At 41.9% G+C, this 22,557-nt stretch overlaps 1 protein-coding gene across 6 annotated transcripts in view; it reads right to left on the bottom strand.

Moving 5' to 3' along the window:
• NTM (neurotrimin) overlaps nucleotides 1-22,557 on the bottom strand; it is a 1,043,036-nt gene that overhangs the window by 193,540 nt on the left and 826,939 nt on the right. For all 6 annotated transcript variants that reach the window (XM_037841980.1, XM_037841978.1, XM_037841979.1 and 3 more), the window contains one exon: nucleotides 21,068-21,300. In XM_037841980.1, coding sequence (XP_037697908.1) covers nucleotides 21,068-21,300 — 233 coding nt within the window. The remainder of the gene's footprint in view (nucleotides 1-21,067; nucleotides 21,301-22,557) is intronic.

Below are 22,557 nucleotides of genomic sequence, written 5' to 3'. Positions count from 1 at the left end.
ATTCAAGATTGCAGCAGGGCCATACTCTCTCAAAATCTGCAGGGGAGTATTCTTCTTTGACTCTTCTAGCTTCTGGAGTTTGCAGGCAATCCTAGATGTTGGCTTTGCTTGTATTTGCATCACTCCAATCTCTGCCTCCTCCATCTTCATATGGTTTTCTATCTAGTCTCTGACTTTTGTATGTCCAAATTTCCTCTTATATGGATACTGGTCTTCTTGGTTTCAGGCTCATCCTAATCTAGCTTGGCCTCATTTTAGCTAATCACATCTTTAAAGATCCCGTTTCCAAATAAGGTCAGACTTACCAGCTAGGGGTTAGGATGAGAAAATATCTTTTGGGGAAACACAATTCAATCCTTAGCAGCATTCTATTTAGATAAGTGAGAGTGAAAAGATGGACCTAGAATTGAATTTCTTCAGATGTATTCTAGAAAGGAGATATCTGATTGAGTGATTTGTTCCAGTCTAATGCATAATGAAATGAGGAATTGTGGTGGAATGTACCGATTCATACAAATAGAGTCTTGCATGGTGTCTGGAACTTGGTAGGGATGAAAATTGCAACTGACTGGTCAATGTATCTTGAAAATAATGGATCCAGGGATGGAAAGTGACTTGGGCTTTATTTGATTACTGTATGTATTGCAAAGTATTTCTGAGCTGCCAAAAAAAAAAAAAAAAATGAATTCCCTTAGTCATCCCTTTATACTGCATTTTATAGCAATTTGAATATTTCCAATTAGTTATTTTTTATCAGAAGTTATTCTTCCCTTTAGGGCAAAGCAGGTTTCATCTTGTCCATTTCTTGTTGGTTTAGGCAGCTGGGTCATAGCTAGTTTCAGATTCTTATATGGCTAGAAGGTGAAATAATTAATAATTTTTAGATATCCAACAATCCCTAGCTGGCCAGGAGCCAAAGTTGTGCCTGTCCACCTTGAACAAACTCAGTGTCTTTCCCATTACTGAAGCTATGGATGGCCACTGCATCTAATACAATAAATTCTTTTGAGTTATTCTGTGCCTTCCCTTCATCTAGAGCTCCAAGTGTGGCTGGGAAGAAACACATACAACCAAAGCCAATGTGTTGCTTATAACAGAAGAAGCCTCGGGCAAGGTACGTGACAGCCACTGTTTGAATGGGAACAAACTCATCTGCAATGGACAGATTCATTACCACCACTTGTTTTCTAAAAGACACAGAATGGAAATAGCAAAGTGTATTGCTCCTGGTTAATTAGGAAACTTCTTCAGAAATCCTTAATACATCTGTAAATTATGAAGAAAATAGATGCTTGAGGGGAAGACAAGTCAAGATAAAAAGAGGAGAGGCAAATAATCCAAATTGCAAATGAAATATGGAACCATTCCAGTCTTGCTCATCATGGTTTACACCAGAAGTATAATTGGTAAACATTTTAAGTGTTTTCTTAGTTTTTATTGAATGAATGAATGAAGGAATGATGCATGTTGAAAACAGGGGACAAATTATAATGGAAAAGGAGCAGAGAAAAGGAGTAGGAGACGGAAGGTCAATTTCAATAACATGAGACATGTCCATGGAGAAATCATAGCCTGGGTTGTGAACTCCTTACGAAGTCACAGACATTTGAAAGTAGAAGTCCATGGCGCTTCCACATCTCTTGCTGGTGAAGTGCTGCTACAAGATTGTGGAGTAGCAAGCAGGCTCCAGGAAATAGTCTTGATGCTAGAAATGATGGTCCATAACAGCTACTCTCACGCTACTCCCCCCATTTGAGCAGTACTGCCTTTCAAGACTTGGACACAATTTTTTTTTAATTAAATTCAGTTTTATTGAAATACATTCACACACCATACAATCATCCATGGTATACAATCCACTGTCCACAGTATGATAACACAGTTATGCGTTCATCACCACAATCTATCTCTGAACATTTTCCTTACATCAGAAAGAACCAGAACAAGAATAAAAAATTAAAGTGAAAAAAGAACACCCAAATCATCCCCCCATCCCACCCCATTTGTCCTTTAGTTTTTATCCCCATTTTTCTACTCATCCATACACTAGATAAAGGGGTGTGATCCACAAGGTCTTCACAATCACACTGTCATCCCTTGTAATCTACATTATTATATAATTGTCTTCAGGAGTCCAGACTGCTGGGTTGGAGTTTGGTAGTTTCAGGTATTTACTTCTAGCTATTCCAATACATTAAAGCCTAAGAGGTGTTATCTGTATAGTGCATAAGAATGTCCACCAGAGTGACCTCTCAACTCCATTTGAAATCTCTCAGCCACTGAAACTATTTCGTCCCATTTTGCATCCCCCTTTTGGTCAAGAAGATACTCTCAGTCCCACGATGCCGGGTCCACATTCATCCCCGGGAGTCATACTCTGCATTGCCAGGGAGATTTACACCCCTGGGAGTTGGACACAATTTTTGTCTGCACAAAGATTAGCAGTTTGCAATCCTGAAATCCTGGGTGACAAATAATCTTTTGATCAATTTGTACCCAGCTCTGGAGTTTTCCAGGAGAGATTTCTGCCACGGACTAATAGACAATGAGGTCTTATTTAACATCAAATTGGCAACAAGTGTTGACTCTTTGCAAGACTGACATTATGGGTCTAGCAAGTGGGATTTGGGACCTCAGTGATTCAAAAAGGTTAGAGAAACTGGGTCATGTCCTCCAGAATACATTACATGGAGCTTTAGCTGAGGTGTTGTCTGTATAATTCTGATGGGCATAGTAAGGAGAAATGGTACAAGATGGTGTCAAAACTACAACAAGCAAGATAGAATAGCAAAAGCCAACAAAAACTTGGGCCATAAAGGGCTTTAGGTGAAATTTTTCAACACTGAGAGTAATTGACATATCTAGTAAATAGCTCAGGGGCAGCTATCAGAGCCACTGTAATAATAATTTTATTTATAAAATCCTCGCTTCTCTTGAGGTGCTCAGGGCACTGTGCAATAGCACTAAATAAATTAAATTAAAGCATGATATATTATGAAAATGCAATGAAATCAACATTGCCGAGGCAACAGGGAAACCCAAAAAAAAAATCAAAGAAAAAGACGCTTCTTGCAAGAAGCACTACCTCTTGCAGGAGAAGACTTTTGAGGAAGTAAAGTGAGAGCTCAGTCTCCTAGAAAAGGGACAGCAGAGAAGAGTTCAAGCCCCATTCTTCCACTTGGAAGCTTTATGATCTTGAGCAAGATATAAATCACTTTAAGCTTCAGCTTCCTCATCTACAAAATATGAATATACTGTTATATATTGCCCAAGGTTGTTGTGAGCCTGAGATGAGATCCTGTAAGTTAAGTGCTAAGCCTGGCACCTGGTAAGAGACAAATGCATGCTTGCTATTTCACTCTATGACCACAAAAGGAGGGCACATAGTGGAGGATAGACTGTCTATAAGGCAGTCATTCAGATGAATGGGAAAAGGCCTTTACCAAGGCAGTGACTGTGAAGATAGAGAACTATGGACAAGGGATACTCATCACAAGTAGATGACTAGATGGATGAGGAGATGTATGGAGAGAGAAGAACCAGGTCCTCTGGTTATCTACCCTGGTCAAGGGGCATGAAATAGCTAATGCTGAAGACAAGAGAAATGTAGGGTATCAAGGGAGGTGGAGTAAAATGATTTGTTTAATCCTGAATGTATTGTGGAGTGTTCAGGAAGAGATTGTATTATGCTTTTAAAGGTGTAGCTTTGCTAGTGTTGGACAGAAAAATTTAATTGCCACTAGTGAAATCATAGTATTTGAGGCCATTGACTTGAGTATGTCTGTTCATCATGTAGCCCAAGTGAGAAGAACACAAGGCTAAGGCCATTATGGGATGGTGTTCCAGTTTGCTAATGCTGCCAGGTTGCAAAATACCAGCAATGGATTGGCTTTTATAACAGGGGGTTTATTTGGTCACACAGTTACAGTCTTAAGGCCATAAAGCATCCAAGGTGATGCATCGACAATCGGGTACCTTCACTGGAGGATGGTCAATGGCGTCTGGAAAACCTCTATTAGTTGGGAAGGCACATGGGTGGTGTCTGCTTGCTCCCAGGTTGTGTTTCAAAATGGCGTTCTCCAAAATGTCTGCATCAGCTTCCAACGGCCATCTTCAACATGTCTCTGCAGTTCCACTCTCAATTCCTGTGCTTTCTTCAAAGTGTCCCTCTTGGCTGTAGCAAGCTTGCTCCTTCTGTCTGAGCTTATGTAACTCTATAGTAAACTAATCAAGGCCCATGCTGAATGGGTGGGGCCACACCTCCATGGAAACTATCCAATCAGAGTCATCACCCACAGCTGGGTGGGTCGCATCTCCATGGAAACACTCAAAGAATTACAATCTAATCAACACTGATACATCTGCCCACACAAGATTACATCAAAGATAATGGTGTTTTGGGGGACATAATACATTCAAACTGGCACAGACGGAAAGCTGTGGACAACTAGTAAGGTGAAGGAGCAGCATTACATAAGCTAAGACACAGGTCTCTAGAGAGTAAACTCTATCTACCATGGCTTCCTTGTTGGATGGCATTGGACACACAGTGAAAAAAAAAACAAAAAAAAAACATGCTTCCTGAAAACAGTAATTCCATATAGTAAGTGCCTAGTTAATCTATAGGATAAATGCCACCATCAGCAATATAAATGCCTTTACTTCTCCTCTAGTGATGAGATTGAGGAGACCCCACCACCACCACCATAACCAAGGCTGACATGCTGGAACCCAGAGCTGAGATTGGTCCTCAGAACTGTGCTCAACCTGTAGTACAACCTTGGATAGGTCACTTAACCTCTGAGTCTGTTTTTCCATCTCTAATATTAGAACTGTGGTTCTCAACATGGATGAAAAATAGAAACACTTCTGTAGTGTTAAAAAAAAATAATGAATCTAGGGCCTTATCCCAGACAAGCTTAGTCAAAATCTCTGGGGGATGTCATCAAAATTGATATTGCTTAACAATATGCCAAGTCATTGCAAAGTGCAACAGAGTTAAGAATCACTGCCTAGCTAGTCTTAAGGTAGCTCCTAGATCCAAAATGATTTGAACTCATGCCCTGTGCTTGCAAAGTCCATTCCTAACTCAGGTCAGAGTGACCTGAGTCTTTGCCCAAGGGTGGGCAGTGAATTCAGAGCACCTGGTTCAGATTCCAGCTCTGCCACTCATTAATACGGGACCTCATGCAGGTGACTAGGTTTCATCGTCCTCATCTCTAAGGGTAATAGACTCTATTGCATTTGAGCCTTAAATGAGAAAATAAACATCAAGTGTTTGGTCCCATTCATGCCATTCCCGGCTTCCACCTAGTGAGGTTTCAATATCAATCACTAATAATTACATTATCATATGGCATGGTGAAAGCCTGCCTGCTCCTGTTTTCCTACAGTGGACTCTAATGCTGCTGTAAGATGAGAAGTTACGGTTACAACCTCCTGGGACTAGAACAGCTGGGGGTCCTCCAGATTCCTTATGCCCAATGGAGCACCCCTGCCTGGAGTAGAAACACTAGCATGACTTGGAGTCACTGCAGGAAACTCCTGCTTCCTGCCTCTGTCTGTCCACCACCAGGTCAGGCCAAGGAATGGGCAGTGGCTCTGCAGAGATGCACCAGCCATCCTCCAGCTCATGGATGGTGACTGGTCCTTTTCCCACCTTTGCTCCTGGATAAGCGCCACGTGTCCAATGATTCCATGATCAGCTATGAGACATACTTCTGGCTCATAAACAGATTCACACTTCTCGATGCAAATATGCAAATACTCACGTGTGTATCCAGTACATTAGGACAAAGGACACAGACACAATGTGTTTGAGTCTCAACAAAGGAATCTTAAATGAACCATCTCTCCCTATGCTGTGCAAGGTGAGAATCTCAGCTAGGGTTGGATGCAGGCTCCTGGGAGGAAATGATATATTGAGTGAAATAACAACTCAACTACAGGATGTGCTTATTAAGTGAAATGGAAAAAATAAATAACAAGGTATATATGATTATCTTATCCTTTCCACTATGATGACATGAGCTCTTGGTGTTAGAGGGAGACCACAGATGCTGCTGAGAGAAGACCCAGCCCCATGGACAGGTGTAAGTGACAGCAGAGCCTCCAGGAGAGGGAAAGGATGGCTGGCTGGGGAACATGGAGCTATTAACTTGAAGGAAGGAGATAAATGGGGAAATTGAGGGATGTGACAGCCAAGAAAAGAAGGGGAAGCAGAAGAAGAGACAAAGACAATGTAGAGGGAGAAAAGCAGATTCTGGCAAATATTAGAACAAGGAGTACATGAGCCAGGGAGGGCAAAGTAGGGGGAATAAAAGGTCAAAGTGAAGCACAGTGCTGATGACAAATGAGAGAATGGGTGTGTCAGACAAAAGAACTGCTAAGAGAGTAAAATAGAACATGATGAAAAAGAAAAAGAGAAAAGATGGAAACCTGTGATAGGCAGCAGACAGCCAAAAGACCATGCAGCAATCAAAAGAATGAGCTGGTATGACCACATGAAAATCAGCCAGGGAGAGACAGATGGAAAATAGCCAGAGGGAGAGAATGGCCCATTGGAGGATGGGGGATTGCCCTTCCATGTCCACACCCACTCAACTGATATGTTAAATATGATGCACACGGAAGCCAACAGAAGAAGCAGTCAACAATCTAAACCTCATTTGAGGATAAAATACAGTATATGGCTGAGCTCTGACATCAGCTCCTCTTAAACCTGAGAAGCTCTGGATGGGCAAGGGTGTAAGACCTGGACTGGGTAAGGATGGTAAGTCATGAAGGGACTTTTTCCCTTGACTTTGCTCTCAGATACCCCATTTTCAAAGTTGAAACCATGTGAGACCCCCTCCCGACCAGGTTCTGTCCTCCCCTAATTCAGATCCCTATTGCCCTTAAGAGCAATTCCAACCTCTGAAGCCTGGCTTACAAGACCTTGTGACTTGAGTACTGCTTGGGTCCAGCCTCATCTCTCCCCACATCCTTCTCCTCTTTCTTTCAGAGCCACACACAGATGCCTCTCAGGTGTCTAAAGGAGCCATTGCTGCAAATGCTGTTATCTCTGTCTAGAGCAGTTCACCTCCCCTTCTTCATCTGCTTGGTCCTATTCACCTCTGAGCTCAGGCAAAGCTCCCATTTGGAGGTCCTCTGGGGCTCTGATCTGACTGGTGTTGTCATCCACTAAAATACTGTTTCTTAATGGGTAGATGTTATGGATTTAATCATGTCCTTCAGAAAGTCACGTTCAAATCCAAATCCTTGTTTCCATAATTGTGAACTTATTCGAAAACAGCATCTTGAAGATGTTAATTAAGATGAGCTCAAACAGGAGCAGGGTGGGCCCTAATCGAATATCACTGGTGTGCTTATAAACAGAGGAAACTGTAGCAAAGACAGATATAGAGGGAAAGAGAGATAGTCATGTGATGGAGGCAGAAATTGAGCTATGCAGCCACAAGCCAACGGGGGCTGTGGATTGACGGCTGCCCACCAGAAGCAGGGGAAGGCATGGAACGGATTCTCCCCTTTAAGAGAGAGCACGGTTTTGCTGACAGCTTGACTGCAGATTTCTAGCCTCCAGAGCCATGAGATGATGAAGTCCTATTGTTTAAAGACCCCTTCTGTGGCACTTTATTACAGCAGCTCTGGCAAACTAAGACCGTAGTCATCTGATCTGCTTGTCTACCCCCAGACTCTGGCATGATGCCTCACACTCAGGAGCAAATCCATAATTACATGATTCACGAATGAATGAAGGATGAAGTTAAGGTTTATAAAGCTTCTTTCTTCAGGCACACCCTAGTCAAATTCTTCTTTCTCAATCACGTACCACCTTCCTGAATTTCTGAGTGCCCTGGACAGTCCCTTCTTGCATTTCCCCTTGTGCATTATCTATCACCCATGGGGCTAAAACTTACTCTATATCTAAGGAACCTTTTGCATGGAAAACTCATGCATCATCTAAGCCCGAGAAGCCAGTAAAAGGGTTTTCAGAATATGCCCTTTTTGGGTACCTAACAGGCTGAGTGTTGTCCTGTCTACAGAGAGAAATGGGAAACCTGTGAAAGTCTTCAAATGTAGCAATGAAGGCTGGAAGCCTCCTAACCCTGAAGAAACTATTTTAAAAAAAGTATGTGAATGTGAGATAAGACTGTATTGAGCCACATAGGGAAGTGGCTCTTCCTTTGTCTCTGTTTCCTATTTTTCATTTGAAGAACAATATAGCCAGAAGCTCAGGGAGATGGCAGCCACACTGTAATTAGACCCAAGGAACAAGCCTAATTGACAGAACTCCTACTACTGAGTGTGAACATAATTTAGAATCTGATATAAGAAATGTCCCTGATCTGATCTCTGATCGTCAGCTCCCTCTTGCTTTTAGTTTAGGGAATCTGTGCTTCCCAACCACTGGTCCATAAGGATTCCCCTACCTGCATCTCCACCTAGGGGAGGAGTCTCTATCTTTTATTGTTAACTAGAAAATTCCTTGGGAGATTCTGAGGCAGACGACATGCATGGGTGGTCTAACAAGCATTGTTTGCTATCAGACTTTTCTCTGAACATGCTGTTGTTATCCCTACTTCCAAATACTTTCCCCTGTTTCTCCTGGTGCTTTGTCCTATCTTATCTTATATATTTAAATTAATTCCATTTAAAATTTTCTGAACTTTACAAATGCTTTATACCCACCAAGAAACAACTTTCCCCTTCCCCCTCCCTCACTCCCTGGGTAAACACAAATCTACTTTCTGTCTATGTATTTGCCACTTTTAGGTGTTTCATAAAAGTGAAATGCTATAATATTTGTCATTTTTTTTTTGCCTGGCTTATTTCACTTACCATAATGTCTTCAGTGTCCATCCATGTAGTAGCATATATCAGAACCTCATTCCTTTTTTATTTCTGAATAACATTCACATTGTGTATATGTATCACATTTTGTCTATCCATTCATCTGTTGAGGGACACCTGGGTTGTTTCCACCTTTTGGCTATTGAGAACATGAAGCCCAAATACTAGACTTTCTCCAGCCCAGTTAATAGAACATTTTGCAATTTTATCTTCAGTTCCCCATGCTCCCAAACAAGACCTCATGGCCCAAAGCTAGGTAACATTACCACTGTCCTCACATTAAAATCATATTTTGTCAAGACATTCTTCCCTGCTCTGCTCCCATCCTCTAGGGTCCTGGGAACAGCCTTTCTTTCTTTTTTTTTTTTTTCAATTTCAAACAGTATAGTCTTAGAATTGATATTTGGATTATTTCATCATCTCCTGAAGGAACTGCAAAGGGACTCCTTTAAAAAATGACGTTTAGAAGTCTGCCCCAAAGACGACTCTTACCTCAACTCTCACAGTGACAAAGCTTAAATTCCTGGCAGATTCAAACACCAACAGTTTTTCCACTTTCGGTCACCAGAGATTCAAATACTGGCAACTAGTATATTAGTTTCCTGTGGTTGTTATAACAAATTGCCACAGACTTGTTGGCTTAAAACAACAGCAATCTATCCTTTCAGAGTTCTAGAGCCCTGAGGCTGGAAATCACTCTAACTGGGCTGAAACCAAGGGGTCATCAGGGCTATGCTCCCTCTGGGGGCTTTAGGGGGAATCCGTTCCTTCCTCTTACAGCTCCTCATGGCTGCTGACACTCCTTGGCTTGTGGCTCCATCACTCCAATCTCCAAAACCAGCATCTTCAAATCTTTCTCTGTTCCATCTTCACATCAGCATTCCCTTTGTGTGTGCGCATGTGTCAAATCTCTCTCTGCTTCTCTCTTATACGGATACACATGCCTACATTTAGGCACCACCAGGATGATGTCCCATCTCAAGACCCTTAACTTAATCCCATCTCCAAGGATTTTCCACGTAAGGAAATACTCACAGATTCCAGAGATTAGGACCCAGTTTCTTTGGGGGTCATTATTCAACCTACTACATCCAGTCTCAATACACAGTGAATGATTTTGTTTAATGGTTTAAAGAAAAATAAAAGAAGTTCTGTAGTCTTGTCATTATCCAATAAATAGATCTTGATGCCTCTATAAACTCCAGGCACTGGGGGTAGAAAGCAAAAACAGACATGCTCCTACCCTTATGTACTCACAGTCTCCTGGGGAAAACACACAATCAATAATCACACAAATAAATGTCAAATTATACTGTGGCAAGAACCACAAAGAAGTGGGGGTGGAGAGGGTGGCACGGCTGATCTGAATCAGGCAGCTCTGGAAAGCCTTTCTTAAGGATGTGGTATTTGAATTAATGTTTGAAGAATAAATAGGGTTTACTGGATGAAAACAGGGAGGGGATTCCAAGCAGAGAGGAGAGAATGTACAAAGGTCCTGTGACCAGAACAGGCAAGAAAAGTAAAAAAAAAAGGTGAGGTGGGAGCATTTTTGAAACTGGAGAGGGAATGCCTGGACCAGAAGGCGAGGCAGGCCTTGGTAAGGAGTCAGCCCTCAGCTAAGGAGAAGTCCTGGGTCACAGAAGACTTAGGTTGGAAAAGATCACTCTGGATGCAACTGGAGAAGGGATGGGTGGTGAGGAGCAGAAAGAATATGCGCAGTCAATTTAACAGTCAGGAGCTAAAGTGTTAGCCCATTCATTTTAAAAAGACTTCTATTGTCTTGGCCTTAGGGGACCCTCAAGTCCTGTTCCCAAGCGGGGGCAGGACCTCTGTCTTGTAGTTCTGGGGTCCTCATGACTGGCTTGGTCACAGCAGAGCCTCTTTTAAACTTTAATTATTGCCCAGACTCATCATTTTCCCTTAGATCTTTTCCAACTTGACTTCAACACTTGACACATGGTAGTCTATGTATATGTGAAAGGGACAAAAATCAGCATTTCTGACCTTCCTTTCTCAGTGTGGGAAGAAAGGTCTTGGCCATCCTGGTCCTCAGAGTGAGGGTTGGGGTTGGCACAAGTACCCCCTCTTTGATGTCAGGGTTCATAGGAGTGAAGACAACCATCAGATATGTCCAAAAGGTATCATGAGAGCAGACGAGGTGGTGACAAGAAAGCTGAAGAATAGCCCTGGGCTGGAAGGTAAGAAATCCAGGGAGCACTGCAGTTCAGGGGAGTGAATCAGAATGGAGAAAATGGGAAGTGATCCAGTCAAATTCTCAGGCATGGAGAACCCCTCAGCCACAGTGTGTGCATGCATTCCTAGGAGAGAGGATTGGATTCATTTAAAAGAGCCAAAATAGGACAAATGGAAGAGAGACCTGGAAATCTTTGTTTCTGGTAACTGATTCCAAAAATAAAGGATATTAATATGTAGTTGTGTTCTGCTTGCTTGCATCTCTTTGCCATCTTTCTCCAAATTAGGTTATGGAATGTATCAAAACATTTCTATCAAGTGTTTCTAATCAGAAATAGATTAAAGAACTAGGGCATTGTTCCAGGTAATTATTGTCAAGATTCAGACTGGAATCCAGGACTCCTAAATCATAAAATTTACTTCTTTCTACTAAGTTATTCAATCCCCACTGGAGCCAACACAGGATTCATTGTTCAGACTCCTAATTAATCACAGTAGAAAGCACTATTTGCCAAGTGAAAATCCTGTATTTTGAATTCTTAATCCCACTACCAGCTGAGTTTACCACAAAGACATGAATATATAATTGAGACATAAAGAAAAACATGCCACCAAATTAAACTGTCCTAATTTTAAATCAATAAATTCTCTCTCAAATAACATTAAATGAAGATCTCTCACAAGTAAAACTCTGCTCAAACAACTCGAGTATCCAAAGACTGAGCTGAACTCTAGCAGAAGCCAATTAGATTTCATACCAACATTAGACATCAGTTTACCACAAAATTCAATAGTACTATAAATCTTAAGATATACTCCAAGTGGTGACACCTTAAAGCCTAAATTAGCCTGTAGTTGTTGGAAATGCTGAGTGTTCTCATAAGCACCTGGGCTCTTGGGTAGCAGTGAGAGGGGACTCTGGGGATGGAAGGGTCACACTCATGGCAGCTGGGGGCTGTGGACACTCCTGAAGTTCTGATTTCTCTGTAGGAGCCCTTCTCACCCTTTTTGGTTCAAACCTCACAAAGACAGAGAAAAGGCAACCGTATCATACACTCTATTTGCTAGCACCTAAACAAATGTTCCTTAACTATCCTGTGGAATTGTTCCCAGAAACATAATCATTATTGACACTACAATAGAAAACATGCATTGTAATGCATTTTAAAATGGATTAGGGGGTAGAAGAGTCTTTAGCAATCTTTCCTCTTTGTATCTTAACCATGCAAAGGATGTAGAATCAGTTGGGATTGGACACGGTCTTTCTTCCCATCATTTTCTCCTCCCTCCTGCTTCCCAAGGCTTATTGACCCTAGGGCTTGTTGTTTTCTATTCCACTGAAAGTCTTCTGGATATTTCTTCTTTGCAAAACAATTTAATGTAAATTTCCTTGGAGAAGTGGCGTTATTGTAGAACGTCATTGAAAACCAAGTCTATGTTGAAAACCTACATGGCCACAATGCCTACTGCTTCTTGTTGTCCCTCGTCCCTTGGCACCCAAGGCCATCCACAGCCCAGAGGCTGCCTACTGCTCCAACCATCTTTGGCATCCTCATTCTTCCTCCAACGTGCATAAAATCTCATACTTTCACACTTCAGATGTGAATTTGATCCTGGGATGCCATCTCCTCTCCAGATCCCTGAAAAAATCTTCTCACTATCAAATACCCTGGTGAAATGCAACCTTGCAATTTTGCCCGCACCTTCAGTTAAATTCAATTCCTCTCTTTCAGTATGTTTGTAGCATTTTTGAGGACAGGGAGCCTAATTGTTGCCTTATAAAATAGTTATTTGTTAATATAGTGGTCTTATCTGGACTTTGTCTGAACCTTTGTGTTCCTAATTCCAGGCTTTAAAATAGCATTAAATCAGGTGTCAGTTGACAACCCCCATTCTGAAAATAGAAGGACTAAGAGCCTTAGTTACCAACTTTTCAGCATGCCCTGAGAAGGCAGGTGTTTTACTTATTACTTCACTTCTTACTTTAGCAAGACATGACGATTGTCAGTGGTTTTCAGTCATTTGAGTACACAGGAGTCTTGGTAGTAATCACAGCTGCAGGATTAGTGGTGCTGTCCTTGGTGCTGCCTGGCACACTGCCTGCAGGGGTTACCTACTGATACTTTTAGGAATATGTTCATGAGGGTCTCTGGGGACTTATTCAAAGATTAGCCAGATCTGTGTCAGTGGGCCCCGAGACCATAACAGACCTCGTGAAATCTTTAAGAATATTTGCTTCAAGTTCAGCTCGAATTAACCCCAAGGGGACACTGATATGGGAATGGGGGTCTGAAGGAATTTGTCCTGCTCCTTCAAGGATCTGATGACAGCCCTTTATCCAAAGTAAAATGACATTTCTCGTTTTGGGGCTGCAGGAATGTTTAAGATCCAGGAGGAATCGTAGCTACTTTTCTTAACCCTATGGTAAAGAAATCCAAAGCAACGCAGATTCCCTTGGGAAAATGACCTAAGGCGTAAGAACTCTGTGGCTGCTCTAAGACCTTCCCTTTGGAGCCCTGACTGTTTACCTGGCTGCTATTAAGTGTTTGCTGTGAAACAATAAGGATCACCTGGGCTTACTGCTCCTCTAGAACTAATTGTGGCATAAAGGACTTAGATGGAAACTCTGGTGTCAGTCCCTGTTCTGACCAGGAAGCAGGAGCCAGATGCCAAGTTTTCCAAACAGCTCAGAGAGGTTGAAGACCCTTCTCCAGCTGTACTGGAAATCATGGAAGATGCCATAATTTAGTCAATATGTCTCACATTATACCAAATTGCTCAGATTACTTTGGTCTTATAAACTGTAGCACTGAGCTTAGCAGTCAGATGGTATTTCAAGTGGGTTTACTGAAATGTTAGCATAGGTCTAACCTCTTTGACAAACTTTGTCCCTCCATTGTCAGTAACTGCTTCAAGAAGTTTAAAAACTCACCAGGAAGGACTGGGTTGCCTCCTTTACATACCATCTAAATTTTGTAAAGTGCCCCATTTCCTCATCATTCTCCAGGATGCTTTGAGGAACAGTCTGATTTTGTAGTGGGATTTAATTTTCTGACATTTTCAAAGTTTTGTCAAATTCAGAAGCAGTCTTATGACCAGACCAAATGTGCATTTTCATCAATTTTTTGAGCAGGGCAGGAAAAGGGGAGATAACTTGGAAAGCAGCTTGGAATGGCAAATTCCACACAAGGCTATTGAAACCTGAAGAATGCAGATGTGCTCTGAAGGTGACTTTTGTCTACTCAGACCTGAAATGTGATGTTTTCCTCCACAGAGGACTCAACAAGATGTGGCTTAGTTGGTGTGAAGGTCTTCCACACTCTGTGAGATCCTTACTATGGTGGCAAGTCACATTGTGTTTGGGGCTCTGTGGTGGGAGAGACAGAAATCTCTGCTTTCAAGTAAGAAGGGTGGAAGCACATTATTCCCTTTAATAGTTTGGGTTTCAAAAGTCTTTTTGTTCAGGTTTGGGAGTGGGGGTGGTCTATGGGCATAGGTGTCTAGAAATTAAAAGCTATTGTTTCTTTTCTTTTCTCTTAATCATAACAGTGAGTTGGGTTTGACAAGGTCAGTTAATTGTTCAGGATTGAAAAGCAGCACAATTATATGTATCAGGTGGATAGAAGGAGAGAGGTGGGAATAAGGAGACAATGAAAAGGAAAGGACAGGCTTGTACCATTAAAGCTTGTTTCCAATCACCTGCCTGGACTGGATCTCTGAGACCTGACCCCTTTCTCCATGGAATTCCTGGCTTCCATCCCTCTTTCCTATCCCTTTCCACAGACATCAGTGTTTCCCCCTTTTCACCTGAGCTTCAGAGCCCAGTGACTCCAAAAAGTAAGTAATAAACTACCAATTAAAACTAGGGATTTTCAGATTAATTCTGCCCTGAAGAAATGGGAAACCTCATTTACATCAAACATAAGGGAGGGGGTGATCAGATGCCCCAACAACAATAGAGAGACCTAGATAAGGCCAGAGAAGCTGATTAAGAGGCCAGAAGCTTTTCTTATTATTACACTAATATCCCTGCTTTTACAAGCACTATATGCTCTATTCTCTGTCATGCAAATGCGTTTCTCTAAGTGAGATTAAAGCCCTGCAGGCATAACACTCAGGGCTGAGAAGTCCATTTTCAGTGTTAGATAAGGAGGACACTTCCTTATGTTCTGCAGACAAGCACAGGCTCAATTTTGCAACTGTACCAACACACCTGGGTGTTCAGAAACACAAATATGGCTTTTCAGAGGCCTCCCCAAGAGGTCGTTAATTTGGAAAACAATTCAGTCCCACTGAGCATTTTATTCATTCTGTGCTTTCCAAGTTGCAGCCTCTTCCAAGGGAACAATGGAGACTGGGTATGGACATTTTGACATGCAAAGGTTTGTGGTAGGAGCAGGAACAACAGGCATGGAAAGGGTTAAAATATGCAGGTAGACCCCAGAAGCAGCTGCATATTAATTAAACTCATAAAGCAGAAAACCCTAAGGTAAAAGAGATAGAGACAATTAGACCAAATCTTACACAGATCTCCCTCCCTCTGGCCTAAAGGTTATGCTCTGGCTGACTAAATGGACATGCACATCTATTGATGGATTTCTTACTTTTCACAAACTCATTTTGAAGGAAGTATTCAAGGCAACTCAAAATCAAGAAGTCCAGGTAACTGGATTCATCCACCTCCACCACCCAAACTCTTCAACCACATGATGTTTAGATATATTAGTATCAACCTACCCCAGGATTCCAAGGCAGAAATCTCAGTGTCTTGGTGGACTCATCTTCCTCCTTCCCCATTCCCAAATATAATTAGTCCCCAAATTATGTCTATTCTTCAGAAATTTCTTTGGACTCTGTACTTTCTTCTCTGTCCTAGATAATTAAGGTGACCAAGTCTTCCATCTTTTCCAACAATTCTCTTGTCTTTAGACCACCATCTTTTTTTTATTCCTATCCTCTCTCCATAATGCCATTCTCCTTTCCACTTACAATTGTCCCTTCAAGCCATGGAAAGCCACTCTTGCTTTAACCCCTGCTTGCCCATAATGACTCTCATTTAGGATGAAGGCATTGTTCAATATCTGTAATACAGTATATATTACATCTCTAATATATAATTATTAATACATCTAATATATAATATATGATACATCTCTAATATAGTAGTCATTGCTCACAAACGATTACTGAAGCACCTGAAATGTGGCTAGTGAGACTGAAGAGCTGATTTAAAAAAAAAATCATTTTACTTTATTTACATTTTATTTTAAATCAACTATTGGACAGTGCAGATTAGAAGTGCCATTATCTTCATACTGCAGTTCATCTTAACATCATCGGCCGTGAGTCTTTTTTTTTGTTTCAGACTCTCACTTGTATGCCACTCTCGGATCAATGTAGTGTGACATGCACCCTTACTCGGCTTGACACTCTCATGGCTCTGCTAATAGTTGCCCTTCCTCCTCTATACTGCTCACTGCAGGTGTTGTCTGCCCCAGCCCAACCCATGCTGAACCCAACCCCCACGTCAATCATTTGACCAGGACTGCCAGAATATTCAGAAACCATCCCCTACCCACATTAGCATAGAGAAGATTCAGGAGAATTTAAGCAGTACCAGAACTGCCTTCCTAAAAATCAGAGGGAAAGAGCAGTCCATTAGCAACCAAGAACCAGAAAAGAAGAGAGGACTCACTCAGAAACAAAACAAAACAAAAAACTATCTCCAGCACTTTCATTTTTTGCTTTGCTACAAGAATATGAAGTGTGATTAGCAGATTTAAAAAATATCCCACAGAACAAAGCATAAAACCTAGAACTGGCTACTGGTGAGGGGATGTCCTGAGAGCTGGAAGGACTGACCACGGTGCTTACAGCTGGAACTTTGGAAAAGATGAGCCAAGGAAAGCACTCAGCACTTCACTCTGGGCCTTGAGCTATAGAGTTGACCAGTTGCATTTAGCAGCACTGGAAATCTTGGCTGCCATTTGAAAGGACCAGCTTAATTTCTGTATAAGTCATTTCTGAATGTTATTAAAATGTCAAATCAGATAACACGATGACACTTACATTTCAGATGTTTCCAGAGTTGTTTGGAGCAGGTTGGTGCCTGGGAAGTGTTCAGTTAATAGCAGCTATATTCCCAAAAGCTAAATTCCTAGGAACGATTTAGCCAAGGACACATTCAAATATTATACAAGTAGGTCTTCACCACACGAACTGAAGCTAACTCTTCAAGTCTAGTATCTTATTCATCTTCATGTACTATGTGCCCAGCCAGAGCACAAGTACCCAGAGTTTATTGGTGATTATATACTAAATGAATGAGTGAAGGAATGAATGAGTGCACATACAAAGGGAGCTGTCAGCAGAAACTAAACATATTGAATTACAGCCATAAATAAGACCCAGTATACAGAATTAGTGGAGTAGATGGGATAAATGATAGTATGGGGAAAGAAAGTTGCATAATACTGTGAAAATGATGTTTCCTTCCTTCTGTGTGGGTTTATTTATATATATATATATAATTGACTACTTATACATAAATACACATACTCATGGGTAGAATATCAATTTAGGTTTTCTTCTTGCTGCTGCTGCTGCTATTGTGTGTGTGTTCTTTTTAAATGATCATAATGCCATTTTGAATATGCCTAACTCTGATTCCAGTAGCATTCTTGCTTAGATTGAATAGCAACTTCAAGAAAATCCAGACAGTCAGCTTCTGCTGTGGGAATTAGGGTCTATGTTCAGTACAGTAAATGATCCCAGGATAAATATATTTCTTTTTTTAATCCTTGATGGTGATGTATCGTCTTTCCAATATAGAAACAGGGGAGTCTGGTTCTATTTAGTTTGTCTGATTGCTTTTAAGAGGGGGGGCAGGTTGGCTTTGAAAACTATGGCCTTCTATTCATTAAAGTGTCAATAATACTCAGTCCAAGCTTATCGACAACGGATTAGGTTAGGCTGTGTCTACGAACAAGACCAATGCCTTTTTTAACCCTGCTTGTTTCCAAATCAATATACCCATCAGCATTTGAAAATTAGCCCAAGATGAGATTCCAATACTTGAGGTGGTGTGTCATGCTAAGAGGGCATACAGCTAAATCACAGATGTAAACACAAAGCTGGGGATTAGACATTTTCCATTAGTTTAGACATGAGTGAAAATTGACATGGGGCCCCCATCCCCTCACCTCTTCCCAGCTCCACCCCCACAAATATGCCACCTTCTATCTTGGAGCCTAGGTAGGACCTCTAGGCTGTAATTCCAGCCATTTGTTTCAAGAAGCATTCATTAAATGTTCATTTTTGTGTAAGGCACTCTGCCACGTGTTTTGGGCAGGAGTATGTGGGTGTATGTGTGGGAGGTGGTTTAAGAAAAAAACAGGACTGAAACACAGTTTCTTTTGGGGGCTCCTTCAGCATTTTTCCCTATTCCTTCCGTTTGCCAGCTCCATAAAGGCCCTGTTTGTTCAAGTAAATGTCTGTACTAGTGCATAGTTCCTAGGCTCTCTTTGTCCTTGCTAGATATTCTGCTCACAACAATAAATTCAGGAGGGAGAGATGAGGGGAGGTTGGGAAATGGCCTGCCCTAGATTGTGCCTCTGGAGCCTTCATCAAAACTCCCCAGGTTGAGCAGTGCGTCACAAACTATTTTTGACAACTATACACAATAAAAATATATATTTTATATTAAAACCTTACACACACACACACACATTGAAAACAAAAGTTTCACATAACAATACCTACTCTGTCATTGAAAATATATTCTGATAGCTTCTAGGATCTACTTCCTTTAAAAATGCTGGTTGCAATGAGCCATTTCAAAAGCATTCATTTAGAGAATGAATGCAAGATAAAACCATTACAATTTCCTCTTTGGAAGAAAGAGTAAGGAGCAACAATAATAAAAACTTGGTATGACCAAACTTTGCCACAGCATGAGGGATTCAAATTTCCCACTGGCACGATCTCTGGCCAGAGCTACTTTCTCCGTATCCCTTATTCGAATTGCACCCTCTTCTCATTGTTGCTTACTCCCTCTTGTTCTTTACAGGTCATGTCCATGATCCAAGGTTTCCTTTCCTCGGCCTTCTCGCAGCTAGTTTCCCTTGATTCTTCTACTTGTTTGCATTTTTCTTCTTTGCCCTTCTTGCTCTAACTGTTCATACAACTGTTCTTCAACTCTTTGCTTGGGCATGTTGAAAAAGACAGTTAGCTGAAGGAGCCTCAAGAAGAGAAGTTTATTGCCCTGGGTCTTCCAATTACTTGGATGAAGGGAACATGGCATCTGTTTGGGTAAGGAATGCCCAACAGAGATGCCATGGCCCCCACTGCTTGTGGACCTATGTTTCTGAGATAACAAATTAATGAAGTATTTGGTCCATTGTAAAGCATGGTAGAAAAGTTTAAAAAAAGAGCAAAAGTATTTTTAAAATGATAATAGCTGCTAATGCTTACATAACACTGGTATCAGCCAGACCAGGCACTCTTCTAAAGTGTTTCACATGTACTCATCTAATCCTCTACTCCTCTCACCATGAACCCCATTTTACAGAAGGAGAACATGGAGTGAGAGCCATCTAATAACTTGATCAGGATCTGTGCTGGTTGGAATCTGTTATGCACCCCATAAAAACTATGTTCTTTTAATCCACTCTTGTGGAGGCAGACCTATTGTGAGTGGGATCTTTTGATTAGGGTGTTTCCATGGAGATGTGATCCATCTAATTGTGGGTGGGATCTTTTGATTAGATTATTTCCAAGCAGATGTGACCCAATCCATTCAAAGTGGGTCTTAATTAGTTTACTGGAGTCCTTAAACTCCGGGAGAGAGAGAGAGAGCTCAGAGCTGACACAGACGCAGAAGCTTGGAGATGCAGACAGAAAGACATTTGGAAACGGTGAGCTAAGAGATGAAGCCCAGAGTTTGTTCTGGAGAAGCTAGGTGAGAACCCTCAGATGCTTAGGGAAAAAGTCACTGGAATCACAAGTTGAAAGCAACACAACCCCAGAGCAAAGGACCAGCAGATGCCAGCCACGTGCCTTCCCAGCTGACAGAGGTGTTCCAGATGCCATTGGCCTTTCTTCAGTGAAGGTGTCCTCTTGTTGTTGCCTTAGTTTGGACACACTTTTATGCCTTAGAACTGTAAATTTTTAACCTAATATATCCCCTTTATAAAAGCCAATCCATTTCTGATATTTTGCTTAATGGCAGCTTTAGCAAACCCAAACAGGGTCTCTCAGGCAGAAAGGGGCAAAATCTGATTGTGAGCTCTTCTGCACTTATTAGGAATTAACCCAACAAAGCTCAGTGTTATCTGAATGCCCTGGGACCTGTTCTGCTTCGTAAGATCATGGGGGACAGGTGACCATAGTTCACAGAGTCTCAGAACACAGAGAGAGTAGAATCAAGAGTGAGACAAACAACAACAGCAACAGCCAGAAAAACAAGGCCTTGAAAGCAAGGGATGGGAGAGGGAATGTCTGGGGCAGCAACGCAAGCATAGGGGACGAGCCATGGGTATTAAAGGGTGACGTTGTGTCAGAAATCCTGGACTAGGGAGATGTCAGCTGAAAACAGTGGGGAAGGGCTAGGAAGGATGCTTCCAGGTTACTCAGCCAGAGCATCTGCTGGATTGGCTCTACTTTCTTTGAGGGCTGAGCTAGAATGTGGCATGCATGTGGAGCCAGAGAAGCATTAAAGTGAAGGTAGTCTAGAGTTGGACATAACCTAAAAAGCTTAAGGGTTTAAAAAATAAGCCAAGGAAAGCAATAATTAGAAGATAATTTTCTGAGAAAATATATTATGGAACAAAAGCAAAAAAAACAATCTTAGCCCTACTCAATGGGAAAATTATTAGAAAATTCAGCTTCAAACTAAAAAATGACAACAAGGGAGGCCCTCTGGTCAGAAAGAACAAATAGAACCCATCTCTTTTGAGAGTCACAGGAAAAGTCTTTAATCCAGGCTTTTCCTGCTGTAGACAGTGCAGTCAACCCCACCTACCTTGCACGATGAGGTGGACGCGGGAGGTCTTCGGGTGGTTGTCTGTCTGCACGGAGCAGGTGTACGGGCCCTCGTCATACACATCCACGTTCTGGATCTCAATGCTGTACTGGGTTTGGGTGTTGCTCAGGAGAATCACGCGGGGGTCCAGGCACCACTTGTCATTGCCGGCATAGAGGATGGTGCTGCGGTTCAGCCAGGCCACCCTGGTGACCCGGTTGTCAATCGTGCACCTGCAGGGAAAACCAGACAGATGGGTCAAGGGACTGGAGGTGAAATGGGAGCCGTCAGAGTGGAATTTCCTAGCAGGGTCATTGTCACCCCTGCCTGCTCCCCGTATGCACACATGCATTTCCTTCTTTTTAGATCTGTTATGGAACTCTCTAGAAAGTTTGAATTTCTGGAATTCTGCAGCAGAGGGCAGAACCTTGGCTGGGCCAATACATTCAATGCATCTGAAACTACCCGAGTATAGGAACACTTCAAATCACTTCCCAATTGTAACCTGGAGGAATCTCCTATACCCATATGGCCTGGCCAAGGATTTTAATAACGTGGATGATGACAATCACTCATGTTACCATTCCAGGTGCTTTGCAGTACTCAACAATTCCATACTTATCACCACCCTTAAGGAAGGTTCTATTGGTAATTGAGGCACAGAGAAACACAAATAACCTTCCCAAGTCACACAGCTAATATGTGCTATATCAGAGACCCAGCTTTTAACCACTAACCCATATTCTGCTTATCTAGGAATAGCGAATTCCAGCAGAATTCAAAACTAAATATGGACCACCACTACTGCTATTTATCTACATTATACCCAAGAGCAGAAATGTTCAATTACCACAAGACTAAAGGCATTTTCCAAAATCCCCAACTGTTGGCACCTACAAAAATAGATTTTCTTCCTTTTATTTTTGCATCTGTATCCCCCAAACTGGGGACGCTCCCTTCTCTTTTGCTACATTTTCAATTTTCCCAGCTACACTTGCCAAGTCAGCACCACATCTCTCTGTCTTCATTTGCTTCTCTTGCTACTCCAAGTACGCTCTAAGGCTTCAGGCTAAATTCGCAAATACAGTGTCCTGATCTTGCCTTTCATGCTGGAAAGAGCAATGCCTCATGGTATGGATAATGATGCCTCAAATTTATACATTCTTTTGCAGTGTGCAAAGCACTTTTACATCCACCCTGTGTGATTTGATTCTTGCAACAAACCTGTGAGGTAGATGCCTTTATGCATTCTCTACTTAAAAGAGGAGGGCTCTAGGGTTCAGAGTGGCCTGGTGACATACCCAAGGTCCTAAAGCTATCAACGATGGAGCCAGGCCTTGCATTCTGGTCCTGTGCACTAGTCCAAATGCACAAAGGTGAATTTTTCCGTGGGGAGGGCCAATGGCTTCCACTGAATTCTCAAAATGGCCTGTGGCCACACACAGACTAAGAACAGCCACTGAATGTGCCAGACCTCCGGGCAGTCTCTC

The sequence above is a fragment of the Choloepus didactylus genome, chromosome 6 (genome assembly GCF_015220235.1).
Source record: "Choloepus didactylus isolate mChoDid1 chromosome 6, mChoDid1.pri, whole genome shotgun sequence".
Classification (NCBI taxonomy): Eukaryota; Metazoa; Chordata; class Mammalia; order Pilosa; family Megalonychidae; genus Choloepus; species Choloepus didactylus.
Note: the sequence above shows the minus strand (reverse complement) of the source record. Positions and strands in the feature narration are given on the sequence as shown.